This window comes from Carassius gibelio, chromosome A3 (assembly GCF_023724105.1).
Source record: "Carassius gibelio isolate Cgi1373 ecotype wild population from Czech Republic chromosome A3, carGib1.2-hapl.c, whole genome shotgun sequence".
Taxonomy (NCBI): Eukaryota; Metazoa; Chordata; class Actinopteri; order Cypriniformes; family Cyprinidae; genus Carassius; species Carassius gibelio.
The window spans coordinates 9,618,979-9,645,324 of record NC_068373.1 but is presented as its reverse complement, the minus strand read 5'-3'; the positions used below and the strand labels follow the sequence as shown (position 1 = coordinate 9,645,324).

General features: G+C 38.7%; 3 protein-coding genes across 22 annotated transcripts in view; 2 read left to right on the top strand and 1 right to left on the bottom strand.

Annotated features, from left to right (window-relative positions):
* The window catches only part of LOC127945592 (histone acetyltransferase p300), a 39,490-nt gene extending 35,391 nt beyond the window's left edge, over nt 1–4,099 (top strand). For all 20 annotated transcript variants that reach the window (XM_052541866.1, XM_052541856.1, XM_052541857.1 and 17 more), the window contains exon 30: nt 111–4,099. In XM_052541866.1, the coding sequence (XP_052397826.1) occupies nt 111–2,969 (2,859 nt within the window). In that variant the 3' untranslated portion in view covers nt 2,970–4,099. The remainder of the gene's footprint in view (nt 1–110) is intronic.
* An 849-nt stretch (nt 4,100–4,948) lies between these two features.
* Nucleotides 4,949–9,328, bottom strand: LOC127945799 (chromobox protein homolog 8). Its single transcript, XM_052541875.1, has 6 exons — nt 9,033–9,328; nt 7,897–7,940; nt 7,449–7,514; nt 7,281–7,347; nt 6,496–6,814; nt 4,949–6,238 (listed from the first exon to the last, which is right to left on the bottom strand). The coding sequence occupies exons 1-6, from the start codon at nt 9,105–9,107 to the stop codon at nt 5,646–5,648; spliced, it is 1,164 nt and encodes a 387-aa protein (XP_052397835.1). The 5' UTR covers nt 9,108–9,328; the 3' UTR covers nt 4,949–5,645.
* Nucleotides 9,329–13,777: 4,449 nt separating this feature from the next.
* Nucleotides 13,778–23,841, top strand: LOC127945576 (desumoylating isopeptidase 1-like). The gene is made up of 6 exons (XM_052541853.1): nt 13,778–14,116; nt 19,872–19,893; nt 19,990–20,059; nt 20,247–20,356; nt 20,535–20,657; nt 22,786–23,841. Exons 1-6 carry the CDS (start codon nt 14,026–14,028, stop codon nt 22,877–22,879), a joined length of 510 nt encoding a protein of 169 aa, XP_052397813.1. The 5' UTR covers nt 13,778–14,025; the 3' UTR covers nt 22,880–23,841.
* Nucleotides 23,842–26,346: the final 2,505 nt, after the last annotated feature.

Genomic DNA, 26,346 nt, shown 5'->3' with positions numbered 1-26,346 from the left:
TATGCTGGTTTGTATGTCTTTGAAGAGGGTTTCTAAAAATTGGGGTACATGTATTTTAGATCAAAAGACTGAGCAACTTTTGAAATGTTCCCTTCTCTCTTCTTTTGTAGGATTATGATCTTTGCATCACTTGCTACAACATTAAGGGCCATGAGCACAAGATGGAGAAACTTGGACTGGGTCTTGATGACGAGAGCAACAACCAGTCTGCAGCCTCCACTCAGAACCCTGGTGACTCGCGTCGTCTCAGCATCCAACGCTGCATCCAGTCACTGGTGCATGCATGCCAGTGCCGTAATGCTAATTGCTCTTTGCCATCTTGCCAGAAGATGAAGAGAGTAGTGCAACACACCAAGGGCTGCAAACGCAAAACCAATGGTGGCTGTCCCATCTGCAAGCAACTCATTGCGCTTTGTTGCTATCATGCCAAGCACTGCCAGGAAAACAAGTGTCCTGTGCCCTTCTGTCTCAACATCAAGCACAAGCTTCGTCAACAGCAGCTGCAACACAGGCTTCAACAAGCGCAAATGCTGCGTAGACGTATGGCCACCATGCAGCGAGCAGGCCAGCCACCACCTTGTGGAGGTGGGCCTCCAGGAGGTCCTCCATCACCCTGCAACAATGGAGCCACAGGTCCTAGCACACCTACGTCAGTTGGTACTCAACCTGCAACGCCTCAGACACCCACACAGCTAACACCCAACCTTGCATCTCTGCCCCAGCCCGGTGTGGGTGGAGTCCCAGCTGGAGCTTCCCAGCAGCCTCCTCAGCATCCAGTACACCACCAGTTTCAGCAGATGCCAGGTGCAGGTGGGATGATGACCTCACCGCAACAACAAATGGTTCCTCAGCAAACTGTGGGACAACTTCCACATCCACACAATCAGTATGGTCCCCATTCCACTGGTCTCTCCCCAAATCCACAGTCGCAGGGTAAGCCAGGCCTTGGTCCCGCAACTCCTCCGCAGCTCCCTAGCAACCCAGGCACAGCACCTATGTCCCAGCAACAGCAACCTTCAGGGCCTCCCGCTGCAGCTGTGGAGATAGCCATGAAGATCCAGCAAGTGGCTGATGCACAGCGAAAGATGGCACAGGTTCAGATGCTACAACGGCAGGCTGTGCAAGCTGGCATGATGCCGCAGCATCATCAGCAGCCACAGGGACAGATGGGAGTATCCCATCCTGGGATTGGCATGGTAGGGCAACCAGGAATAGCCTCGCAGGCACAAACATCAGTGAACAGAGTGCAGATGGAACAGCAGCAAGGATCTCAGGGAATGATGGCGGGAGTTGGGCCCATGCAGCAGCCTCAACAGGTAGGTGTGCAAGGCCAGATGCCACAACAAATGCATCTACAGCAGCCAAGAATAAACCCACAACTTCAGCCTCAGCAGCAACAGTGGCAAGGACAGGGTATGCCAACCCAGCAGAGACCTGGCATGATGGCTCAACCGGGAATGGTTGCAATGCAGCCCCCTCCTCCTCCTCCGCAGCAGCAGCAGCAACAACCACAACAAATGCAACAACGGCAGGCACCCCAAATGCCGAATCGAAATGCATTGATGAGTATGGTGCAGGCTGGTCTGCAGAGTGGTGTAGTAAGTGGGGCAGCAGCTGGGAATCTGCCTCAGGGAGCCCTGCAGGATCTTTTGCAGACCCTACGATCTCCAAGTTCTCCTCTACAGCAGCAGCAAGTCCTCAACATTCTTCGATCTAACCCACAACTAATGGCAGCATTTATCAAGCAGCGGGTTCACAAGTATAAAGGAGGCACAGGTGGCCCTGCTGTACCACAGGGTGGGCCAGGACCAATGGGAGGCCAGCCAGTGAGTGTCAATACTGGGGTGCCTCAGCCTGGCATGCACCTTGGACAGGGTGTTAACATGCAGACTCAACTTTCTCAACTCCAAAAGCAGCAGCAAATGCAACAACGGCCGCTACTGCAGCAACAGCAAGTAGCTGCCTTGCAGCAGCAACAGCAACAACAACAACAACAACAACAGCAGCAGCAGCAACAACAGCAAGGAATTCAGGGTCAGGGGGCTCCAAACATGACCAACATGAATCCACAGTTCAGAGAACTGGTCATGAGAAGGCAACAGCAACTCCAGTTTCAGCAGCAGCAACAACAACAACAGCAGCAGCAGCAGCAGCAGCAACAAATGAGTAATCACGCAGCATTCCAACAGCAGCAAGGTTATGTGGGTCAGCAGGGTAACATGCAAGTCCCGCCAGGAGGTCAACCACTACAAGGTGTGCAACCTGGCCAGCAGCAGAGTTTTTCGGGTAACCCTGCACAACAGCAAGCTGCAGCTGTCTTGCAACAGAGGCTTGCACAGCAACACCATCTACAGATGCAACAGCAGCAGAAGGCAGCATCACAAGGTCCTGATATGGGGCACGGAGGAGGTCCGCAGCACACACAAGGAGGTCCCAGTCTACAGACATCACAGACATTATTACAACAGGCTTTACATCAGCGTCTGCTTCAACAGCAGCAACATCACAGTGGCACCTCGCCGGCACAGCAGAACAACCCCATGAGCCCACAGCAGCAGCATCAGATGTCTCAGTCACCCCACTTGCAGGGCCAACAACTCCCATCCTCCCTCAGCAACCAAGTCTGTTCGCCTCAGCCCTCCCCACGACCCCAGTCCCAACCACCTCACTCAAGTCCGTCCCCACGCCTGCAACCGCAACCACCGCCCTCGCCCCACCACATCTCAACTCAGACCCAAACGGGTTCTCCGCATCCCAACCACCTTCAGCAGCATCACTCAGGCATGGCTCCTCCTCCTCCACCTCCCCAACAGCCACAGCACAACTTTAAGGACCCAAGTGGATTTGGTGCAGATCAGAACGCCATGCTTTCTCAGCTCAGTGGCTTGGCAGGACTCCACGGACCTGGAGCTAATGATATGCTGCCCCCTAGTGGCCAGGATCTTGGCATTAACATGAAAACCCTTTAGACATCATATAATCATCACAAAATTTGCAAAGCCCCATCAGAGACAGTGTTAGCTTTTTTATACTATAAGGAAGAACTTAGTGTTTTTCATCATAAATGCTTTAAAATGGACCAGCCTAGAGAGATAGCAAATAAGCATGGGGGGATTTCTTTTTTTTCTTTTGCCAGTTGTGTACAAAGAGAGGATAGTTTCTCAGCCTCAGAGAACAAACCACAAGTAATATTTTTTATGTCAGGTCCAGGGGAGAACTTTTCCTTTTTCAAGAAATATTTTTTAAGATTTTAAAAGTGGTATAAAATTAAAGCGCAAATGATTAAGGACTTTTTTATATATTGTTTCACCATGTACCAGTCTCTGTTATGTGTATTCACAGAGTCATATGGAACATTTCAAACATTGTGATGCATATATTATTATAATTATCTGAACGTCATGCATATCTTCCTTGTAAATTTTGAGTTTTGCATTTTATTTATTCTAGCTTTCATTTTGTCGTCATGATGAATTTTGTTCATGTGTGTTCCCAGAGACTGCTACAATTCACATAGAATATATTTTTGTTAATACCTATTAAAATGAGGAGCTATTCCATTACTGAAGCTGGAGATTTAGGTTATTGAGTATAATATAAATTACAGTGTTGGGGGATCAGGTTTTGGTGTGCGCTCCACTGCCCATTGGAAATTCCATTGGACATCACTTCTTTTGCAACAAGACAAGTTTGCAGATGCACACACCCACCCTCAGAATGTTTGTGCACTCTTTATAAGATGGATAGTGGAGATGTCTGTACTGGTTGGATGTGTGTGTGTGTGTGTATATATACATATATATGTGTATGTATATATATATGTGTGTGTGTGTGTGTTGGATGTGGTGCTAGAGTTCATCTGCTCAAAATCATGTTGGGCAGCGTTTCACACATGAACTGTATGACGCAGTGAAATGGAGAAGAGGAGAGCCACTGATTTCACCGTTTTCGTCCTTCAGTACCACTGATTTTCCTCCACTTCCAGAACTTTCTTTGCTCTGAACTTTGGGAGTTTTATTTGAATATTTTGTACTGTACAAAGGAAACACAAACTGTGGACTTCATACTTTTTTCTTTTTTAATAAAATGAAGTGATACATTTATTGGTCATTTATTTTTGAGGATCATTTGAAGATTGCTTTTTTTAACCATTTGCCTCTCTGCTTTAATCTCTGTTTGGCAGAAAGGCGGTGCTCTTGGATTTGGGTTTGTTTGGTTAAATGTGTTAAGGGCTGTTAAGCTGGTCATAGTTGACTCATCTGCCGGCTGTCATTGCCAGTTGACATGTAGACCGATGCTGAAGAAACTGTTGCTCCTGAAGGTGAAGGTGTGGCTTTCCCTAAGTATTTAAGAATCAGCATTAGGGTCAGCAAATATGACTTGGTACTGAAAGCTTATTATACTTCATAATTTTTGACTAGTAGTTAAGAACGTTTAACCTGGTCTGATTGACTAGAGAATATCATCTTGAGATATTCCTCCTGGGTTTATTTTGCGACAATGACTGGCCGACGGCACGACTGCTCTCTGCTCTCTGGAAGACTTCATTAAATACATTTCAAGTAATCTGCCTCGCAGTAAAAAAGGAACAAAAAGCTGCTAAATGTCTCAGAATTGTGACCGTTTCTTGTAATTGCAAATTCATAACTCACAGTGTGACTTTGTCTCACAATGTGAATCTCGCTCTTGCAAATGTTTTCATGTGACTTTTTATCCTGCTATTGTACCATCTCCTTCAATTGCAACTTTCTTGTAAATATGACTTAATATCTCATAGTTTTAACTGTAACTCACTATATGGTTATTTCAATGCAACTGTCTTGCAGTTGGTACCTTTACAGTCGCAATTGCAGGGAATTAAGTTACAATTGCAAAATCACTAGATTTCATTACGTATTTTACTCTGAGGCACAAATGGACTTGCACACAAAAAAGTATTACTCCAAAATGACTTAAAATCACAACTTTATTTGTACATTTATTTGCTGTAAATACAAGCAAAAGAAAGTGTAATTGTCACTTGAGACCAACAACAGAGCTTACAAGCCATGTTCAACTAGCACTACGACCAAAACATGTAGTTTAGGCTTTGGCTTTGATTTCTGCCATGCTAAAAGCACACCTAAAGCACATGTGTTCAGATGAACAGGATCTACCCCTACGAAAGCATCCACTGTAACAGTTGTGAATGCAAACCAATACTGTCTCTTTAAAAATGCACAAAGGCATCCAAACAGAGTGTAGACAGCTCAGGTGGAGACATGGAGACAAAGCCAGGTGGCCTTTCATTTTCCCACCTGGTTGTTTACAGGACAAAAGAGGTGATGTAACAGTGTTTTGTCTTCAAGTCGGAACTGAAAAACAGTTTCCTCTCATTATGTCATGTCAATGACTGCTGCTGATGGAAAGGTAGTGGTACAGATACAAAGATTCGCTTTACATGCTTAAAGTCTTTGCATACAGCATCACTGAGTATAATCAGAAATGTTGTCCTTCAAAGGTTATTTTACCACAATGACACAAGGATAAACTCGTCTTAACCTTGTTTAGACAATATCTGCTTCACTACTACAAACGGTATTATTCACTTGTTCCTGACTAATTGTACATAAATCTATTGTATGTTCTTGGGTTCCTTTGTCAACTTATATCTCAAGCTCATCGTCACCGAAAAAGCCTTCTGCACTCATGGCCTCTTTAAAGGTGACGGTCAAGGAATTTATCGTCACCTGAGTCACAGTGACTTTCCCAGGATGCACTGTGGTGGTGGAGGGAGTCTGTGATTGGTCAGTTGGGACCTGTAATAACGTGTGTTCTGCTGTAATATCACCATCCATTCCTTCCTTTTCTTTGGCCTCCGAACGGTCTACCTCATCCCTTTCTCTTACCTCTTCCTGTCTACATTTAGTGCTCGAATGTACCTCGATAACCGAAGGTCTGTTCTGTACTTTGTCCAGCACACCTTGCTTGGCTCCTGACTCTGTGCTGTTGTGAAGTGAATGGTCAGTGTTTGTTGTGTCATGTGATACCCGTATGGAGTCCTCACCTCCTGTAGTGTTTGTGACTGGCTCGTTCTCTTGTGTGTTTGAGATTGGACTGGTTTCTGTTGCTCCTAAAACTTGACTTGAATCCTCGCTTGGCTTCTCAGCATGTATGGAAGAGCAGTTCTCAGTTTCCTTGATGATGATAACGGCTTCATGTTCTGCCGAAGAGCTGTACCCGTCCATTGTCTCTTGACCTGACAGAAAAAGACAGAAACCTGTTGTGTTTTGCAGAGGACAGAGTATCTTACAAGTTTAGAATGGCATTCCATTGTCATTTTGGGGGCAGTTTGGAGTATTTCTCAATCACATTAAACATGTGTTAGCCACTTGTCACTGTGATTCAGAAATATCTGGCAACATTTTACCAAATGGCCCTCATGACCCCTGAATATAAGGTCATTGCAGAGTATCTTAGCATACAGTTATCATATTGATGCCACACAACACCTACTACTTGGAATGTCCTGGTGCACTTCTGTTGTTTTCTCTTCGTTTTCAATCATCATATTCACTTTTTTCTTCTGCTCATCTTCATCGTCTCCATCCCATTCTTTCTCTGAGTCTTTTGCAGGAGGTGAATGCTGGGATAGTTTGATGTCACTCAAGAGCTTGGACCTGCACTGCCTGTTCTTGTATTTCTCTATGGGACGGTAGTGTCGCCCATTCTGGTCGATTTCCGTCCCCATGGAGCGGGTGAGTGACAGGCGGATTCTCGGTATAGGTTTATCTGGAACCTTGTGTTTACTTCGTAGGTCCATTGGGTAGATGCTCTGTCAGAAAGTTGAGATTATGCAGTGTTTATCAGATGTTGCAAATAATCGTTAGACTAGATTGTTCTTTCTGAAATACTGAAGTTTCTTCACAACTGCTGAGATACATTATCTTGCAATCTAGATGGCTCCTTTGGTGCACTTACAGAAAACTATTTTGAACCATATCCGAAAGAAAAAGTCAAGTATAGTCCCCTTTGGATCCTGTGCCAAATTTGGACAATGAATCTAAGTTCAGATCCTGGGACACTTCGGTACATCAGATCACTTTTATTATGCGTATCAGATTGTTGGATATATGAATCGATATAAAACCTTTGGTACTTGTTGTTACAGAAGCTGCATAGAAATGACAACAGTTGGATGAGGCTTCAAATATTGTTTAAGGGGAAATAACAGATCAGAATTACTTAAATTACATAAGAACTGCTACTGGACATCAAAATAGTAAAGAGATAACTCATACCCGCAGAATGACTCGACGAGGTCTCAAGCCTTTCCTCTTATAAGCCAGAGCTCTTTCCTTCTCCTCTCTGTTAGAAAGAGAGAGATATGCAAAGGAATGGGGAGATGGCAAGGAAAGAACATCCCGTTGCCTCCAGCACATTCATCTCCTCATCAGAGTGCGACTTACTTTTCTTCATAGGCGAGGACAAGACGGGGGTCCAGTATATTGTCCTCGGGTTCCCAAGTGCTGTACCTGACAGTCACACAGACAGTCCCAAACAGATCAATGGAGTAACACATGGCGAAAAGAGTCATTTTCATCTTATAATGATCTTCAAATATCAGGGCTACTATTTGTTTGAAAACCAATAAACTGCAATGTCAATGTATTCATTATTATTTTAACAGAGGATAACAGTGTATTATCTTGTGATGAAAAGAAAGGAATAATATGATGCTGTGTTTTATCCGGTATCTATTTTTCTCATGTTTTACATAATCTTTATTGGGGGCTGGGGACATTTGACTTTGACATGTTTTTGACAGATTCACCCACATATTGTGTCGTAGTTGTAGGTTGTGTTTTGTCTTAATAAAACGACTGTATGCTTTTTCAGTCTTATATGAGAACTTACTTAGGTGCCCACCCTTGCCACTTTAGCAGATATTCCACATTTCCCTGAAATGAGAAAAAAAGAATAAAAGAAGTCACTTTCACTTTTAAAGTTGCGAGGGCTGAGGGGGGATATGCGTCACAATTCTTTTATTAACCAATCCTGGATACAAACATGCCACAGATTTTGAAAAAGCATGCCTTTCACTTTAAGATGTCAACACGCAGTAGTCTCTCGACGTGAAAGATTATGCAGGATGAGAGCGGCGCTGCGCTCGAGAATGTTACGGTGCGTGATGTCATACAGGGGCGAGCACGTGAATTACATTTTTTTTTTTTTTTATCCAAAAAATATTGAGTTTCAGGAACATGCATGGGATGGAAATAGGTGGGGCAATAGAAATGCGTAAACAACTCATTTTGTGCAACGTGAAGCTGCGATGGTCTTTCCTCCCATCACGCTCGAGCGTTCGAAATGAAAGCCGCGTGCACATGCAGCGTTAGTCATCATAATCACTGGCTATTACTGTACGTTACAACATCTGGCTATATACCACACACAAAATAATAAATAAATTAACACCTACCGGTGAGATGGGCTACTTCTTGCGTGCTCTATTAATAAACATGACCTATTTTATTTATCTCTATGCAAACATCTTTAATCTTGTTTATTCTGTCGTTAGTCTAAACTAGTCCGATTATTTTTGACGACTGCGCGGATGTTTCACGCATCACCCCTTGGCCCATGCGCGCCTACAAATAAACTGCGTAGCCGCTAAACGCGGATATTTTCCCAGCGCGACGCGCATCAGAAGCAATGATGTTGACATGCGCGCTGTTCTCACACGCCCCCCTCCATCTATAGAGCTTGCAATTCAAGCGCGAGCCTTGCTAGAATTCACTAACTTTAGACAATAACATACAAGTTGTCGCAGTATTTTGCACACGAATTGTCATGCGACGAAAAAGTTCCGAAATGTTACACAAGCTTAGGTGTTATTCACTCATGAGTGATTCCTGAACTGGCAACAGAAGAAAACTGTGCAGACTTTGGTTGTATTAATGCCTTCAAAGGAAAGTAAACAACGCGTGCAGAATACAATGCTTTAAAAACTGACCGATGTGCATTTTTATACGCACCAGCAAAGTCCTTACCTTTCTTATCCTCTTCTTCGTGATTGACTCCACAGCAAACACTTGCTCTCCTATTGATGACAGCTCCATGTTCATGAGATCATCCAGTGCAGCAAACAGAGTTTCTAATCTTTATTTCTCTTCAGGTGATGAAATATCACTTAACTATACTGCGCACACTCTTGGAGTGATCTTTTCTTTTTTAGGATTTAAGCCCTCTGGTCCTCTTGGTGCAGCTTCAGGTCTGCTGCTGTTGCAGCTCTTTCTGAGTTTTAAAATCTGCGACACATGTACGTACTGGCTTGGCTTGGCGCGTGCACGCTCTACGCGCTCGCGCCCACCCACTTCTCCGTCTATGGCAAGGCGTGTTAACATTTATTCTTTTAATGAGTAGCCTATCTATTATTTTTATATTTTTGCTTTTTTTATTTACTAGGCAGTCTAATGTCGGTATAATTTTTTTAGGGTCACTGGTTAGTACATTTTCATTTGTTAACAGTACGTTTATCTAGTTACTGGAAATGAGACAAGTTGTTATTAGATAGATACTATGGTTCTTTATTAATTTTTTTTTTTTTTTACTCGTCAGATGTAATGTGTAGACTTGAGCAAACTCTATAGGTTAATTAAAAATTTACTAAGAAAACTGAAAATGCTAGTAGTAAAAATTTTATTTAAAAAATCAACTCTAAGCTATTCTATTTTTCTTTTGGTGAAAGATTTTTAAACTTTAAAATACTGAATACATTTTACAGCAGTTAAATCAAATAAAATATTCCCTTATAGGAACTGAGTAAATGTATTAATAGTTGGATGTGCCAGAAGTTTCTTCAGTTAAACAAGAAAAAAACTGAAGTCAGTTTGGAAACAAAGATGAAGTGTTCAAGGTGAATGCATACCTTGACTCTAGGGGTCAAACAACTAAAAATCAAGTCAGGAATCTTGGTGTGATTCTGGAGACAGACCTTAGTTTCAGTAGTCATGTCAAAGCAGTAACTAAATCAGCATACTATCATTTAAAAAACATTGCAAGAATTAGATGTTTTGTTTCCAGTCAAGACTTGGATAAACTTGTCAACGTATCTGTCCAGTAACTAATAATGAACACACAGTTTGCAGAGAGGCATTTCAGTTGTTCACGGTGACCTAAAGGGACAGTTCACCCCAAAATACTAATTTTGGCATTATTTACACCCACAAGTTGTTCTAAAATAAACCTGTAATAATTTCTTTCTGCTGTTGAACAAAAAAAAAAAAAAGAAAATACTTTAAATAATGTTGGTAACCAAACAGTTTCTTGTCCCCAATGACTTTTTTTTTTAACCTTAATATGAAAGTTACAACTGTAAGCTGTTTAGTTGAGACACATTCTTCAAACTATCTTCTTTTGTGTTCAACAGAAGAAAAAACTTTATGCAGGTTTAGAACAACCTGGGTAAATTATGACTCATTTTATTTTAGTCTGAACCATACCATTAAAGTGACAGACACATCAGTGCTTCTAAAGCTATAGGCCTATTGTTTTATTAACATTAGGATAATCTGTTAATATTATATTCCATGCATTATCAGAGCTTGGTAGACATAATTATTATACTTTAATACATGATTAGACAGATAAATGAATATTGTATCATTAATGTTACCTAGTTATGTTTTGAAGTTATAGTAGTTAAAATTGATAAAAATGTAAATAAAGCTTTTAAAAAAAAATTTTAATTTGAAATTATTTTTTCAAGTACTTAATAGCTTATGTAGGGATATGTAAATGTAAGGATTTTAAGATTCTCAAGTCAGTAATCTAATTAATTAATAAGGTGGAAAAAAAGTAGATAAAAAATCGGATCGTGACTCCCAGAATCGGATTGTGAGGTGACTAAAGTTTCCAACCGTTAATTTAAACATGTATAAATTACTTTACATTTGTTTATCAAACATTTTAGAAGTAAAAATAAAACAATCAAGCGCAATTCAAGTACATATAAACAGCCTCTGTTATCCCATTTCCACAATAACTATGTTGGATCTCTCATGTGTGAAGACCAGACCATCGCCCTGCTTTTAACACACAGCTGAAAAATCTCCATTACTTAAACAGTGCAAGGCTATGAGAAAATATTTAAACATCCAAAGTAGTTACATTCATTATCTTTAGGAATAAATTAATTTACTTTATTTAAGACATCATACTTTTCCATTTAATGTAGATGCAATTTTAACTGCAGGGAAGCAACTGTTTTAATTGTGGCCAACTTACACAAAGTTTTTTGTTAAAGATGTAGGGCTAACGCCCTACATGTCTAACGTGTCTAAAATGGCCAAAGGCATTGCTTTTTCCCGGAGATGTTCAGTATATTGTCCACCATTAGTTATGAAAACAGTTGTCCAATCTTTAGTTCTGTCACATCTGGGGTACTGCCCAGTAATTTGGTCCAGTGCTGCACAGGGACATCTGAAAAAAATTACAAATTGTTCAGAACAGAGCCGCAAGAGTAGCCCTTGGTTGCTCTTTTCGCTCCAGTGTGGATAAAATGCATACCTGTTTGGGCTGGCTAAAGGTGGAGGACAAACTTAATATAAGTCTTCTCTGTTATATGCACAATGCTCTATTTAAAAGCAATCCAAAATCTTTTGTAGATAAATTGGTTTTTAGTGGGAATTGTCACGCACATGTTACGCGTCAGGTGAGCTCAGGTGTGTTAGTGGTTCCATCCGCAAGGTCCAATTGTATGACAAGAACAGTTTTAGTTAGATCGTCATCTGCTTGGAATAAATTGGACTTAAGAACAAGGTATATATCCAACATATGTAATTTTAAGAAGACTCTAAAACAGATTATTATTAATAGCATTACACCAGTTAATTTGTGACTTATATAGGTACTGACATTTTCAAATGTTGTATGTGTGTGAATGTGTATATGTGGATAAATGTATACATGTGGTTATGTTATATGTAAGTTATATGTATATTATATTTGTGTATTTTTAATTGTACATACGTTTCAGCACATTATGGGCCCCAGGAAGACTAGCAATCACATTGTGGAAGCTAATGGGGACCCAAATAAATAAACAAATAAACAAATAACGCAGTGAGTATTAGTAGGCTGCCTATGGATTCTGACAGACTTCCGTCAAAAACGACAAATAATAGATATTATTGCAATAAAAAAATAGGAAGCATAGTAAGGCTACTAGTTAGTTTTAAAAATGTTAAAATGGCATGCCAAACTCCGTTCGTCCCTTTAACAGTGCACCGAGCACGAGTCACCACGAGAGTCTGCGCGCGCTGAGGAAGGAGTGCGACTGTTTTTGCCAAGAAATGGAAATGAAAGACGGGAAAAGGTGGTCTCTCTCTGAGCGATCAAAACGTGATGAGTCACTTTTGAGATCCATGAGAATATCGGGTCATTGCCGAGGCTGATGTAAAGCCCTAGCGTGTTCTTAACGTGCACCTAGAAAAAAGAGAGTTCTTAAATAGTGTTTTCCGAGAAATGCGTAGAATAACACTCATAATTAGTTCTTCCCAGAATTCGCGCCAACAGAATTCCATGAAAGTTCCGCAGATTTCCAGAGAATTCCAGTGCCCCTCATTTACAGTTCCACACACCTCCACCCTCGCGTGTTGTGACCACTGTGTTTTGGTTTATTCGATGTATTTAGGTAATTTAAATCACTTCGGAATAATTCTGCTGATTTGACCCACAAACCAAGAAAATATGAGAAGGTGTAATTAATGCACAAATACAATTAAGGAAGGACAAAATAATAATAATAATAAAAAAATAACCTACAGGCAAACAGATAAACCCAGAACGCACTGTCGGTCCTTTAATACATGAAGTAACTTTAAGCTTTTTCATTAAAATGGCAGAAAACGCTTAACGTTACCTTCATTGTGTGTTGCATTCACTGGGGTTTAATTTCTTGCATATAGCCTATATTGTGAATTATCAATCAATAAATAATTAATAATACGGCTATCGAATCTAGTCCTCCGATATCATATTTTAATCATAGCTACAAAGTGTTTTTCACGTTCAAACGATTTTACTTGAAAATTAACCAGTCTCATTATAGGATTGTCCAACCTATAAATGTAAAGGCAATCAGATGCATCTCTGATTTAGATGGAAACCGAGTTTTCTTTCTTTTCTTTTTCTTTTTTTTTTTGAGAAAAGAGGGAATGTTTTCATTGTTTTTGGGGAATTCAAAGTAATGAACAAGTACTTTCAGTTCTTTCAGTAACGTTATAATGTTCGTTACAAAGTTATCTGTTCTTTAGTAATGTTCTCAAATTTTTTTTTTTTTTTTTTTTTTTTTTTTTTTTTATTACCCTGAATAAAACTTTCCCACAATGTTTGCAAAATGATAACGTTATGTTCGCATTAAAAAAGAAAATGCTTTATGGGAATGTTAACAAAACGTTCTTTGTAGACATTGTTTTTGGATAGACATATTTTTTTTATTAAAAGAAATCTTTTTGAAAACTTTCTAAAAAAAACAAACATATTTTTTCAGAGTTCAGATGAATTGTCTCTTCTCTTCTCTGATCTCAACAGTCAAAGCTGATCTAAAAAAAGATAAATTATAGCATAAGATTTGCCAGACTATACAAAACAATAAAATAAATACAGTAAGGAAGGATTACGTGTCATCGGGTTGTTGTGGATTTTATAAGGTGAAATTTATTATTTGACGAGGGTAATGTGGTTGCAATGTAGTGACCGTGACGTAAGCGCGTTCACACTCGGTAGATGGCGCTGTTGCGCGCGTCTTCATTGGCGCCTCAGAAGGACAGAGCCTATTAATCGTGGTTAAGCAGCTTTGCTTTATTTTTTGCTCAGACCCTCCTAATGCCATTGATTCTCAAAAAGTAAAATATACACAAACTGTTTTATAAATTTCAAAGCTGAGATTTCAGACTGTTGTACTCATTTGCGAATCGTAAGGCCGTTTAACTGCAGGAATTCGCCGCAGAGAGGCTCACGTTAGTCAGCCGCTCCACAAACATGGATCAGCGCGACTCGACGTTTGGAGTGCAGCTCTTCATTTATGATCTGTCGAGGGGAATGGCACGACAGCTCAGTCCGATAATGTTAGGTGAGTGATAAAAACAGTAACGTTATATCTTCACCGTTATATTGGAGAGGGCCGCGAAGTTTCCAATCCTAGCATGAAGAAGGTTTAGCTCATTTATATTCCATCATGCTGTCGTTGCCTGGTAACCCTCCAATGAGAAATCCGGGCTACTGAATTGTAAATGAAGTAATTCTAAAGTTGATTGGCTTAGTTCTTCGATTATAAATAATTTAATTATAACGTTACTGTCCAATGGCAAGTGCTTTGCTTATGAATATTTAATAGGAGACGTCACTACTGGGAACTATACATTACTGTTTTAAATTCACCGATATAAAGTTGGTTCGATGTTTGATGTTGGATATTAGACAGATATTCAGCCGCGAAAAATGTCAATAAAATGAATATAGCTATAAAAAGTATCGCAGTTCATTTGTTTTAATCCTCCTAAAGGCTTTAGAAGCGGCCAGCTAGGGACCGTCTACAAAGTATCAGAATCAGAATCAGAATCAGAATCAGAATCAGAATGAGCTTTATTGCCAGATATGTTTACACATACGAGGAATTTGTTTTCGTGACAGAAGCTCCGCAGTACAACAGAATGACAGAGACAGAACATAAAACACATAATAAAAGAATAAAAAATACAAATAAGTAGATAGTGAATGACAATATACAAATGACAATTGTAGGCAGGTATATTACAAGATGCAGTTATGTATGTACATGTAAATTATGTGCAAAATTTAAGTGTATACTAAGTATGTGTGTTAAATAAATAAAGTGTATGTGTATATAAATATAAAGTGTAGTGTATTCGCCGTTATTATCAGCTGTTCATAAGATGGATTGCCTGAGGGAAGAAACTGGTCCTGTGTCTGGTCGTTCTAGTGCTCAGTGCTCTGTAGCGTCGACCAGATGGCAACAGTTCAAAGAGGGAGTGTGCTGGATGTGAGGGGTCCAGAGTGATTTTGACAGCCCTTGTACAGTTCTTGAATAGAAGGGAGGGTTGAACCGATGATTCGCTCAGCAGTCCGGACTACCCTCTGTAGTCTTCTGAGGTCAGATTTAGAAGCTGAGCTGAACCAGACAGTTACTGAAGTGCAGAGGATGGATTCAATGATGGTGGAGTAGAACTGTTTCAGCAGCTCCTGTGGCAGGTTAAACTTCCTCAGCTGGCCTTTTTTACGATGGAGTCAATGTGATTGTCCCACTTCAGGTCCTGAGAGATAGTGGTGCCCAGGAACCTGAATGACTCCACTGCAGTCACAGTGCTGTTCATGATGGTGAGTGGGGGGAGTGCAGGGGGGTCTCTCCTGAAGTCCACGATCATCTCCACTCTTTTGAGCGTGTTAAGCTCCAGGTTGTTGAGAGTGCACCAGACAGCCAGCTCTTTTACCTCCTGTCTGTAAGCAGACTCGTCACCGTCCTGAATGAGGCTGATGAGTGTGGTGTCATCTGCAAACTTCAGGAGCTTGACAGAGGGGTCCTTAGATGTGCAATCGTTGGTGTACTGGGAGAAGAGCAGTGGGGAGAGAACACAGCCCTGGGGAGCTCCGGTGCTGATTGTACGGGTGCTGGAAGTGTATTTTCCCAATCTCACTAGCTGCTGCCTGTCTGTCAGAAAGCTGTTGATCCACTGACAGATGGAGGTGGGCACGGAGAGCTGATTTAGTTTGGGCAGGAGGAGGTTTGGGATGATCGTGTTGAAGGCCGAGCTGAAGTCCACAAACAGGATCCTCACATAAGTCCCCGGTCTGTCTAGGTGTTGCAGAACATAATGCAGTCCAATGTTTACTGCATCGTCCACAGACCTGTTTGCTCTGTAGGCAAACTGAAGAGGATCCAGCAAGGGCCCAGTGATGTCCTTCAGGTGGCCCAGCACCAGTTTTTCAAATGACTTCATGACTACAGACGTTAGAGCCACAGGCCTGTAGTCATGAAAATGATAAAACGATTAATATTTCCCCACCGGAATGTTTTTTTAAAATTAACAAAACAAGAGCAATTTATAATGCTCACTGGAATTAAATTAAGAAATATTGTAAACAAGATATGTGATAGTGATTATTATTAAATAATATATTCATAAAAGAAAAACAATATAAAAATAATTTTCATTCCATAATCCAGTGGTTATGCAGTAGGCTGATTCCAGGTCCTTGTGAAAACATTTTAATGTTTAATTACAATTAAAACTAATAAATAAATCCAATTAAAATAAATATCCTCTTCTGTATCAACCTCACAGAGTGTGTCTTTTTACTGTTTTCATAAGAACATTTTGTATTTGTTTTAGTCACAGAACTATAACATAAAACTATTGAAATGCTATTGAAATTCAAGAATTAAGACAACGCTGGCAAAGAGTGTTGTTATGAAATTGTTTTAACTCTAAATTGTATTAAACAAATTTTATAACAGTTTTATTACACAACTTTAATGGGTGTGTCTTGTTACAGATTAGAAAAACATTTTAAGGGTGGTTTTAGTCATAATTTTGTTCAAAATAAATAAAATCCTCTATCTCCGCTTCAAAGACTGTATCTTGTTACAGATTTCTTTAAGAACATTTTTACAGTTTACATTGTCAAGAGTTTTGCAGAGGTGATGCTACTGACTTTTGAAAATAGATTGCGAAGCGTTTCGTAGAGTTTCCAGTATTACTGCCACCTAGAGGAGGATACTGCAGTTGTTTTGACTGAGTTTGACATTCAAACTATTTTAATAAAGTCATTTAAACTGCATAATTTTTTTTTTTCATCTCAACTTCAAAAGGTGTGGGCCTAGAAGAGCATTTCCATGACGGTTTACTCTTAATTTGTAATTCAGGATACATGCTATTAAATTAAATTCAAATCTGTTAATGAATTAATTTAAAATACATGCCATTTTCTTTCTCAAATCCGAAGGGTGTCGTATTACTGGTTCATAGAAGAACATTTTGATGGTGGTTTTAGCCACAGAACTATAATAAACACACACTATTGAAAATTAAAACAATCCGTATTATAGTTTAAGCTAAATGCAATCTTCAATGAAAATGATTTTGATAGTTGTTCATGAGTCCCTTATTTTTCCTGAGCAGTTAAACAGTCCTCTATTCTTCATAAAAACTCTCCAGGTCTCACAAACTCTTTGGATAAATTGTACTAATTGTACCTATAGGTTTCTTCTGATGCTTATGTCATAATTCAGTTATTATTTTGTCTTGTGGAATATATGTAAACATTTTTGATGCAAAATATCTTACTCAGGACAGCACTAAAAAGAAAATGCAATTTCTGTAATACCTCTTATTTTTGCAAAATAATCATAATTTTGGTCACAACTATAACTTCATAAAACTATAAGTCAGAATAAACCCCAGTAGTGGGTCAAATGTACCCTTTGTACATTTTTGTGCTATGATGACATCTAGAAAATGTTTATATTTATTTATCTTTTTACTGTTATTTAGAATCTCATTTCTAAATGTTACTATCCAAAACAAACCATTTAAATAAATAAATAATAATAAAAGAAATATGAAAAAAAAAAAAAATTGACCATATTTACTTTGTTTGCCCAAATTGATTGTTTTGTTGGTGAACAATTCATCCATGCAAGAAAATTGCAACAATTGGACAGAACACGAAATGGGGTTTGTGAGATATCTGTCATTAACTACTTTTCTAGATCCAATCAGGTGATAGTTGGAAAATGTATTATTTATAGTATTCCGTTACATTTAGTATTCCGTTTCTCTCGGAAATACGTCACAACACTGGAGAAAAGTCGTTTGCAACTTCCGGTTCATGCTGACTTTAACAAGACTGAATTTTAAATTCTGTCTGTTACGTTTTTTCGATCGAATACAGTTGTTTTCCGTTGAATTATTTGTTGTATTTACATGCCATTTCAATGACTGAACATGATTTTTACTATTTAAATACCTTCTGTAATGTGATTTTTTTTTTTTTCATTGAATAATATAATTTCCAGTTTGAATATATTTTCTGTATTATATGAAATTAAATTTAGGACTGTCCTCAATATTTTACTCAAAAGAACAGTAACTTTTGTTAAAAAAAAAAAAAAAAAAAAAATTAGGATTATATATGGCCTCTTTTAAGATTGCAAAACTACTTTTTAGGTGTTGGTGGCGGTAATGCATAATGGAATTAGAAATTTCATGCTGATTTATATGTGTGTGTGTGTATGTGTATTTATAGATCTATAGCTACATTGCAAGTTGTATTGGTCCATACTTTTATACTTTTTAAAAATGAATGTACTATATGTCAATAAACTAATAAACAATATATATGGGCTGTTTTTTTCTCTTTTGCATTAGCATTTTATATATACAGTGGTGGCCAAAATTATTTGAACAGTAGCATTTTACACCAGCTAAAAATGGTTTTAAGTCAGTTTTCTATCTTTTGATGTAGAGTGTCAGTAGGAAATATCAGTTTACATGTCCAAACATGTATTTTGCCATTAATTGATAATAATCCAGTGAGATTTTTGTCTGACAACAGCCAGTGCTCCACACAGAGGTCTGATCTGATCATCATCCAGTCCGAGATGACATACAAACTGAGAGATAATAAATCCAGAAGAACTGAAGAACGAGATGCTTCAAGAAAACCACTATTTAATGCAATAGCATGCGTCATGAATTACATATGTGTCTCGGTGTGGTGCAGGATAGAAGCATGTAATCAAGGAAGATGATGATACAAAGTTTTTAAACCACATGGGGTAATCCACGTATACATCGACGAGACCGGACAACCAAACACTGAACAGAATGCAGCTCATAAGGGGAATGTTAATGAAGTTAAGTGACACAAAACACCTGAACATGATAACAGAATCAAGGGGAGACAGAAACTGTCCCGTTTACAGATTCAAATTCAATTCAATAGCGTTCATCCTGGCTTACATATGATAGTAAAAGATGGCTGTAAACTGTAAACTGCATTTCTTTGTAATGCTTTGCCAGCCTTTTCTCAGTTGTTCCATTTCAATAACTTTTGTTTATGAACCAGTAATAAGACACACCCCTTATATTTTACATTTATAAAATATTTTTATTATTTTTATACATTCCATAAGTTAAGCTTTTAGATGGAATAACGGTAATTTTTGCTTTTCGTTTTGCACTTTGCAGACGGTCCCTATCCTGCACTTTTACATTATAAAGTTACAATACCTTAAGGCAGACAAAACAAATAAAACACATTGTGTCTTCTCATCTACAGTTGAAAACAATTAGAACACAGTATGTTTCCTGTCATTGTGCTAAATCATTAAAGAACTATTGAAGATTTCTGCAGCTGAATCTCTGACAAATGTCAAATGTCGAATCAACTTTATACGGGTTAAATTCACGTCCGGTTGCAGCTGATCTGCGAAAACACTTTTATCTGTTATTCACATAACCGTAACATCTATATTAATCGAGACCTGTTTATCTGGTTCTCACAGTTATCTAGAATTATTTAAAAAACAAACTCTTTTAGAACATGATGTTCTTTATCGTAATCAATCGCGTGCCGAAGTTAGCATTTATGACTATGAAGGTTCTTTAAATTTAACATAATGCAACTATTTTTTTTTTTTTATATATAAAGTATAAACTATTGGAGTGGTTCAAACCGTTACAGTCCTAATACTATATCTTAAGAATATATATTGATGATACAATTATTTATAACTTATGAGGAACATATATAATACCTATAATATCTATAATTGTATGATTTCTAAAACATATTCATTCTTACAGGAAAACAGCTTGATGGGATTTGGTGAGTGAATTATTGTTATTAAATATCTGCATATTATACATTATGTTCTAGTTACATAACTATATGCCTTTCCTGTATGATCATATGTCTAAACAGGCACACATCTATTGTGGTCTATGGAGAGGAGTTCTTCTATGGTGGTGCTGGGATCTCTAGTTGCCCTCCGGTAAAATCGAAACCCATTGCGACACTTTTATAACTCAAGATAAGACAAGCACTGGAAAGAGTAGCCCAAAAATATATTTAGTTTACTCCATATTGTGCTGTTTGTGATCCCTCACTTTACATGCTTATTGCCATACATTTGAACAGCACATCTTAGCACATTATTTTTGGATATTATTTTTGTACAGGGTGGTACAATGCTCGGACCTCCAGACACAGTGGTGGAGCTGGGAAACACTGAGGTGACCGAGGAGATCTTTATGGATTATCTGTCCTCACTTGGAGAGACAATATATAGGTGAGTGGTGTGTGTGTGTATTTGATAGCTAATAAAATGAGGTATTCCTTTCTTCCAGAATAAAGTACTTATAAAGTTTTTGTACTGTATAAACATTGGCTTTATATGCATTCTTTGAATTTAGTAAGCCTCTTTTTTTGGTTTGGTTTGAATCTCTTGCCTCTGTCTCTCTCTGCAGTGGTGACAAATACAGATTGTTTGAACACAACTGTAACACGTTCACTAATGAGTTGGCCCAGTTTCTCACTGGCAATAAAATTCCCTCCTATATCACAGATCTGCCCTCTGAGGTGCTCTCCACGTGAGTACGCTATTTCAAGTAGATTTCCAGTGTTATTTTTATTTCCACCTGAGACGTAAATATTTAGTAACTACATTTAGAGAATAAATAAATACCTTGAGATCTGCACTTAAATTTTTATGTTTCAAAGTTGTGAATAAAGCATTATTATAACAAGATTATTGGAGTAAGTTTTACAAGAAAGTTCCTTGATGTTACTATTCTAATTCTATTCTTAAAAGAAATCTAACTACCTTTCTAATCTTTTTGTATTCTATTTTCTTTTCATTTATTATGCAATTATATATAAAGACCTCTAACACTAGCTTGCTCTATTCTTTTTCTATTCTATCTGTTTTATTTTTATTTATTATATTATTTAAAAGCCCATGCTTCGTGTACTGTGTTAACCTGAGACTTGTTATAGCACTTCTATATCATTGCTCTTTTTGTTGTTTTTGATTGCTTCCACTGTCTTCATCTGTAAGTCGCTTTGGATAAAAGTTTCTGCTAAATGAATAAATGTAAATGTTTCTTTGTAATTGTGAAAATTACTAACAATTTCTGAGAGAGAATTGTTACCACACTATTTTTTTCAGTGTGTATATTTATCATAAAAAGGTGAAAATATTGCTTTTCAAAAGTATAAACAAAACCTAAAATGTCTGTATGCATTATAGTAATAAAAATGTGAGGGAAAAGTGGTTAAATGTTTGGAAAATAATGTGACAATGCAAAAAAAAAAAAAACTTTTTTCATTACATATTCTTGTGAAATGTTTTAATAATGTTTTTATCCATACGATTAAAGTAATAGTTCACCCTAAAATGAAATTCTGCTGAAAGTGTACTTATCCTCAGGCCACCCAAGATGTATAGGAATGTTTTTTCATCAGAAGAGCTTTGAGAAATGTAACATTTCAGCATTGGCTCATCAGTGGATCCTCTGCAGTGAATGGGTGCCGTCAGAATGAGAGTCCAATCACAATCACATTCACAATAATCCACAAGTGATCCACATTACTCCAGTCCATAAGTTAACTTCTTTCGAAGAGAAAAGCTGTAAGTTTGTAAGAAAACCCCCCAGCATTAATGCATTTTAACTATCGTTTCTGTCTGTCTGTAATGTTTCCTCCAGTGAAAAAGTTCATCCCCTGTAGCTCTCTCACATCAAAATCCACCAACACACTTATTCAGAACTGTTTTGGCTTGTAAACAGTACTTGCTGTGTGCATATTTCTGTCCTGAAATGACAAGATGACTTTTTATAAAGTATTATTGTGGATATAGGACTCATATTTTAGCGGGAAGCAATGTTTGATGTCAGAAATGTCTTGCTGAATTTCCTTCTTTCAAGCACACAGCTTTTTGCTTTATAAGTTGGTTCATTCAATTTATGACATTGTGTCATACAATTCAAGGACTGGATGTTTTTATCAGCTGTTTATCAGCTGTTTTTATCTGCTGTTTGGACTCTCATTTTGACGGCACCTAATCACTGCAGAGGATCAACTGGTGAGCAAGTGATATAATACTACATTTCTACAAATCTGTTCTGATGAAGAAACAAAATCATCTACATCCTGGATGGCCTGAAACCAATTTTTTTCTTTCTAAGAACCATAATTGACAGCATATACAAACAAAAATGTACTTTTCATCAAAGCTAAACATTACTTTCATAATACAAGAAATTAAAATGAAACATAACAATTTCCCATGTTACAGGATCTTCTCTCACTTAAACAACTCTCAAAAAATAAAAGTTCCATGTGACAGGAAAAAAGTAGAAATAACAATTGACTGAAAATGAGTTGCTTTATAAAAGGTCAAAAGATCATATGAATGAACACAACTGAAGTGTACAATGCTAATAATTATAGAACAGTAAGTGGGTAGTAAATGTTGCCAGCATATGTGTAGGCAAAATGCTACTTGCATTAATATTATGGTCCTAAAATATGCTTCATTTTCTTTATGCAGTTTATTTTCTAGTGAATTGTGACCTTGACCATTTTCAGTTTCACTCATTGGTAATTTTATGTATTAATGGTGATGTTCTCTCATTTTCAATTGTCACATTTCCAATGCTGAAGATTTATGTATGAAGATTTGTTCACAGTACTTCTTGCTCTCTCTTTCTCTCTCAGGCCATTTGGTCAGGTGTTACGGCCAATCCTGGACTCAATACATATTGCCCCTCCAGGAGCAAACGTGATCAGCAGCCAAAATAATCATAGCTAGATCAGCATTGTAATGCAATCTTGCACACACACACACACACACACCTACACATGCAATAATACACACATACGCTGTTTACACACACACATTAGCTCCGTTGTAAAATAAATCATTTAAAAACAGCTAATTCAAGAGCAAATTTCCTCAGTTCTGGGCCATATTCAGAGTTGCCCAGATATTTCGAGACAGTTTTGCTTAGTGTTTCATTCACAAGGTCTGGGTCATTCTTTCCAGATCACTGATTGGTTCATATTTTACAGTGTTGACTTCTTGGTTTCTTTGGTTCTCATTTTAATATGTACAGTATCTTTATTTTCTTTATCTCTGCAGCCCACCACATGCAAAGGTCATTTGTTGTTTGTTGATGACAATCCAACTTTTTCCCTGTTGTTAGTTTTGATTCCTTTCGTATCATTTAATACTGTTTTTCCCCAATAATATGTCTGTTGATATGTCTTTTAATATTGGCAGGCCAAAAGTTAAAAGACTATCTTTAATTTTAGCAACTTACAATATTTTTATTTATTATTGTGTGTGACTTTGTGGCAAAGAAGCACACGTGCTATAATATGACTTATGATATATGATATATAATATGATACAATCTGCAGAAATGACTGAATGTGGCTCAGATTCAGAGAGGAATATATGTATCTGTGCCTTTGTCGTGCCAGGTTGGGCACAAGTAACATTTTTAACTGTAAAGTACATATTATTTATACATATAATACTTAAGGTAGACATTGTCTCTGTCATTTATTTAACCAGCTTTTATTTGTGCTTTACAATGATTTTTATTTTCATGAAAGGAAAGTTTGCTGCTGTTGTGAATGTTATATGGTTGACAGTGCATGTTTGTTATTGGTATTTATTGACATATTCCTATTTTAAAATGCATTTATTGAGGACAAATGATAATGTAATATTCAGAGATGTTAAATGAAAGACTATTGCCACTCTTATTTTGTTTTCATGCTGTTGTCATTGTCAAATTGTTACTGCATACCCTAAACTGCACTCATTTTAACGGAAGTTATCTCATCAAAGAGCAAGCACTGAGTATACATAAACGTGTGTGTGTGTTCTTATCCTCACTGTGTCTGCAATCTAAACACAGACATAGTACATCATGGTACTTGTGAAAATGTATAAATCCTGTCTTACTTTGAACCTGAGTTCACAATTCTGAAATAAAACAAAATATGTTTTTCAAAAATAGAAAGATAGATAGATAGATAGATAGTAATGGACAAAAATATTGGCAGCCCTGCATTAATTACAAATGCTTTGGTAGTCAAGCTGAGGGAAAAAAGCCAAATCTGAGAATGGACAAAAATGGAATGGACAAAATTATTTGCTGCATCCAAAAACTCTTAAAATGCTACCTTCAGAGTTAGCATCCCAAGCCAGGTAGGCATCAAGGCACATTTGAATCCAAATTCTCATCATAGATCATAGATGAATCCTTCGTTGTCTTTGATATCCCACAATCCTGTGCGTTCCATTCCGTGATGGTTGAGCTAAGAAAAAAAGATGGCATCTGAAAGTTGCGTTTGGTGGTCAGTTTGTGCGTAAATGTATATTTCAATATGTGTATAACGTTTTGCACTTTTGATGTTATTTCTAGCGAGAAATCAGTGTTCTAGTAATTAAATATTTGTTTAGTTATCACAAAAAATAATTATATTTTGTTTTAGGTCATTAAACCGTTACACTGCTTCTAAAGTCTGTCTGAAATCAAGCAATTCACAGGTGCTGGCAATATAGAAATCACACTTTCAACCAGTTAAAATGAGGAAAAGTTGACTAACCTTTGTGACTAACCTTTTTCCAAAACTGTGTAAAAATCTCAAGGTGCAAGTCCATCTCCAGACATCTTAATATTCCTGTGCTCACTGTACACAACATTGTCAAGAAGTCTACAGCCCATGGCACTGTAGCTTATATTCCTGGATGTGGGTGAAAGAGAAATATTATGAAAGATTGCAATGAAAGATTGTTCAAAGAGTGGATAAAGAGCCTTGGTCAACTTCCAAACAAATTCAAGCTGACCTGCAGGCATAGGGTACAACAGTGACAGCTCACTGTTTAAAACAAGCTAGATTGGAGTTTACCAACATGTACCTGAGGAAGCTGAAATCCTTCTGGGAGAATGTCCTGTGGACAGAAGAGGCAGAAATAGAGCTTTTTGGTAAAGCACATCATTCCACTGTCTTCAGAAAATGAAATGAAGTCTTCAGAGAAAAGAACACTGCCCCTACGGTAAAACATGGTGGAGGTTCACTGATATTTTGACGTGACATTCAGCCAATTATGGTGACCCATACCCAGAATTCGTGCTCTGCATTTAACCCATCCAAAGTGCGTGCACGCACACACGCATGCACATGCGCACACACACAGACACACACACACACACACACAGACACACAGCAGTGGGAAGCCATTTGTGCTGCAGCTCCCGAGGAGCAGTTGGAGGTTCAATGCCTTACTCAAGGGCACCTCAGTCGTGGTATTGCCGGCCTGAGATTCGAACCCACAACCCTAGGGTTAGGAGTCACTGCTGGGACAGTCAAACTATTGAAGGTTTTTTATTTATTTTAAATAATAAAAATACATCAAATTTTTATGCAGGGCAAGAACAATTCATTTAAAATACTGTGGCGGGGTGAGGAACTACACGACAACCGATGGACAGAAAAAGTCCCCGAAGGGTGGATTTAATAAGTGAAATAGTGCTCTTGGTGAAGGCGGTGTTCTCCGTGGCGCTTCAAGTCCCTCGTGCTCGCTGTGTCCTGAGTGGTGGATCCCGTGCTGTGCTCTCCTTGGTGGGGCTGACGGTCACACGCTGCTCTCTGAAACAGAGGAGGTAAGGGTTAGCGTCTTTGTTGGGAGACATTCCTCACCACTCTGCCTTCCTCCTCTGCCTAAGTAGGCGCCGCTTGATGAGCTGCAGGTGCGGCCGCTCAGCCCGTGATGAGCTCGTGCCGGTGATTCCCGTGTGTTGCCAGGGCGACGCTGACGAGAGCTCGGGACGCATGTCACACTCCCCCCCCCTAAGCGTCGACCTGCGCCTGCGGGACAATGGGGAGATATGGGGAGGGTGGGGAGTGGGGCCTGACAGACCTGCGAAAGCTGCCCCTATCCTGGAGAGACCGTCCGCGTTGGCGTTGGCCGTCCCCGCCCGATGTTGTATGGTGAAGTGGAAGTCCTGGAGCGCAAGGAACCAGCGGGTTACCCTGGGGTTGGTGTCCTTTGCGCGGGCCATCCACTGCAGTGGCGCATGATCTGTCAGCAGGGTGAACCGGCGTCCGAGGAGGTAATAGCGGAGCTCCAGGACTGCCCACTTGACGGCCAGTGCTTCCTTTTCCACGGCGGCATACCGTTGTTCGGTCGGGGTCAGCTTCCGGCTAATAAAGATCACCGGGTGTTCCTCGCCGTCCTGGACCTGGGAGAGAACGGCTCCC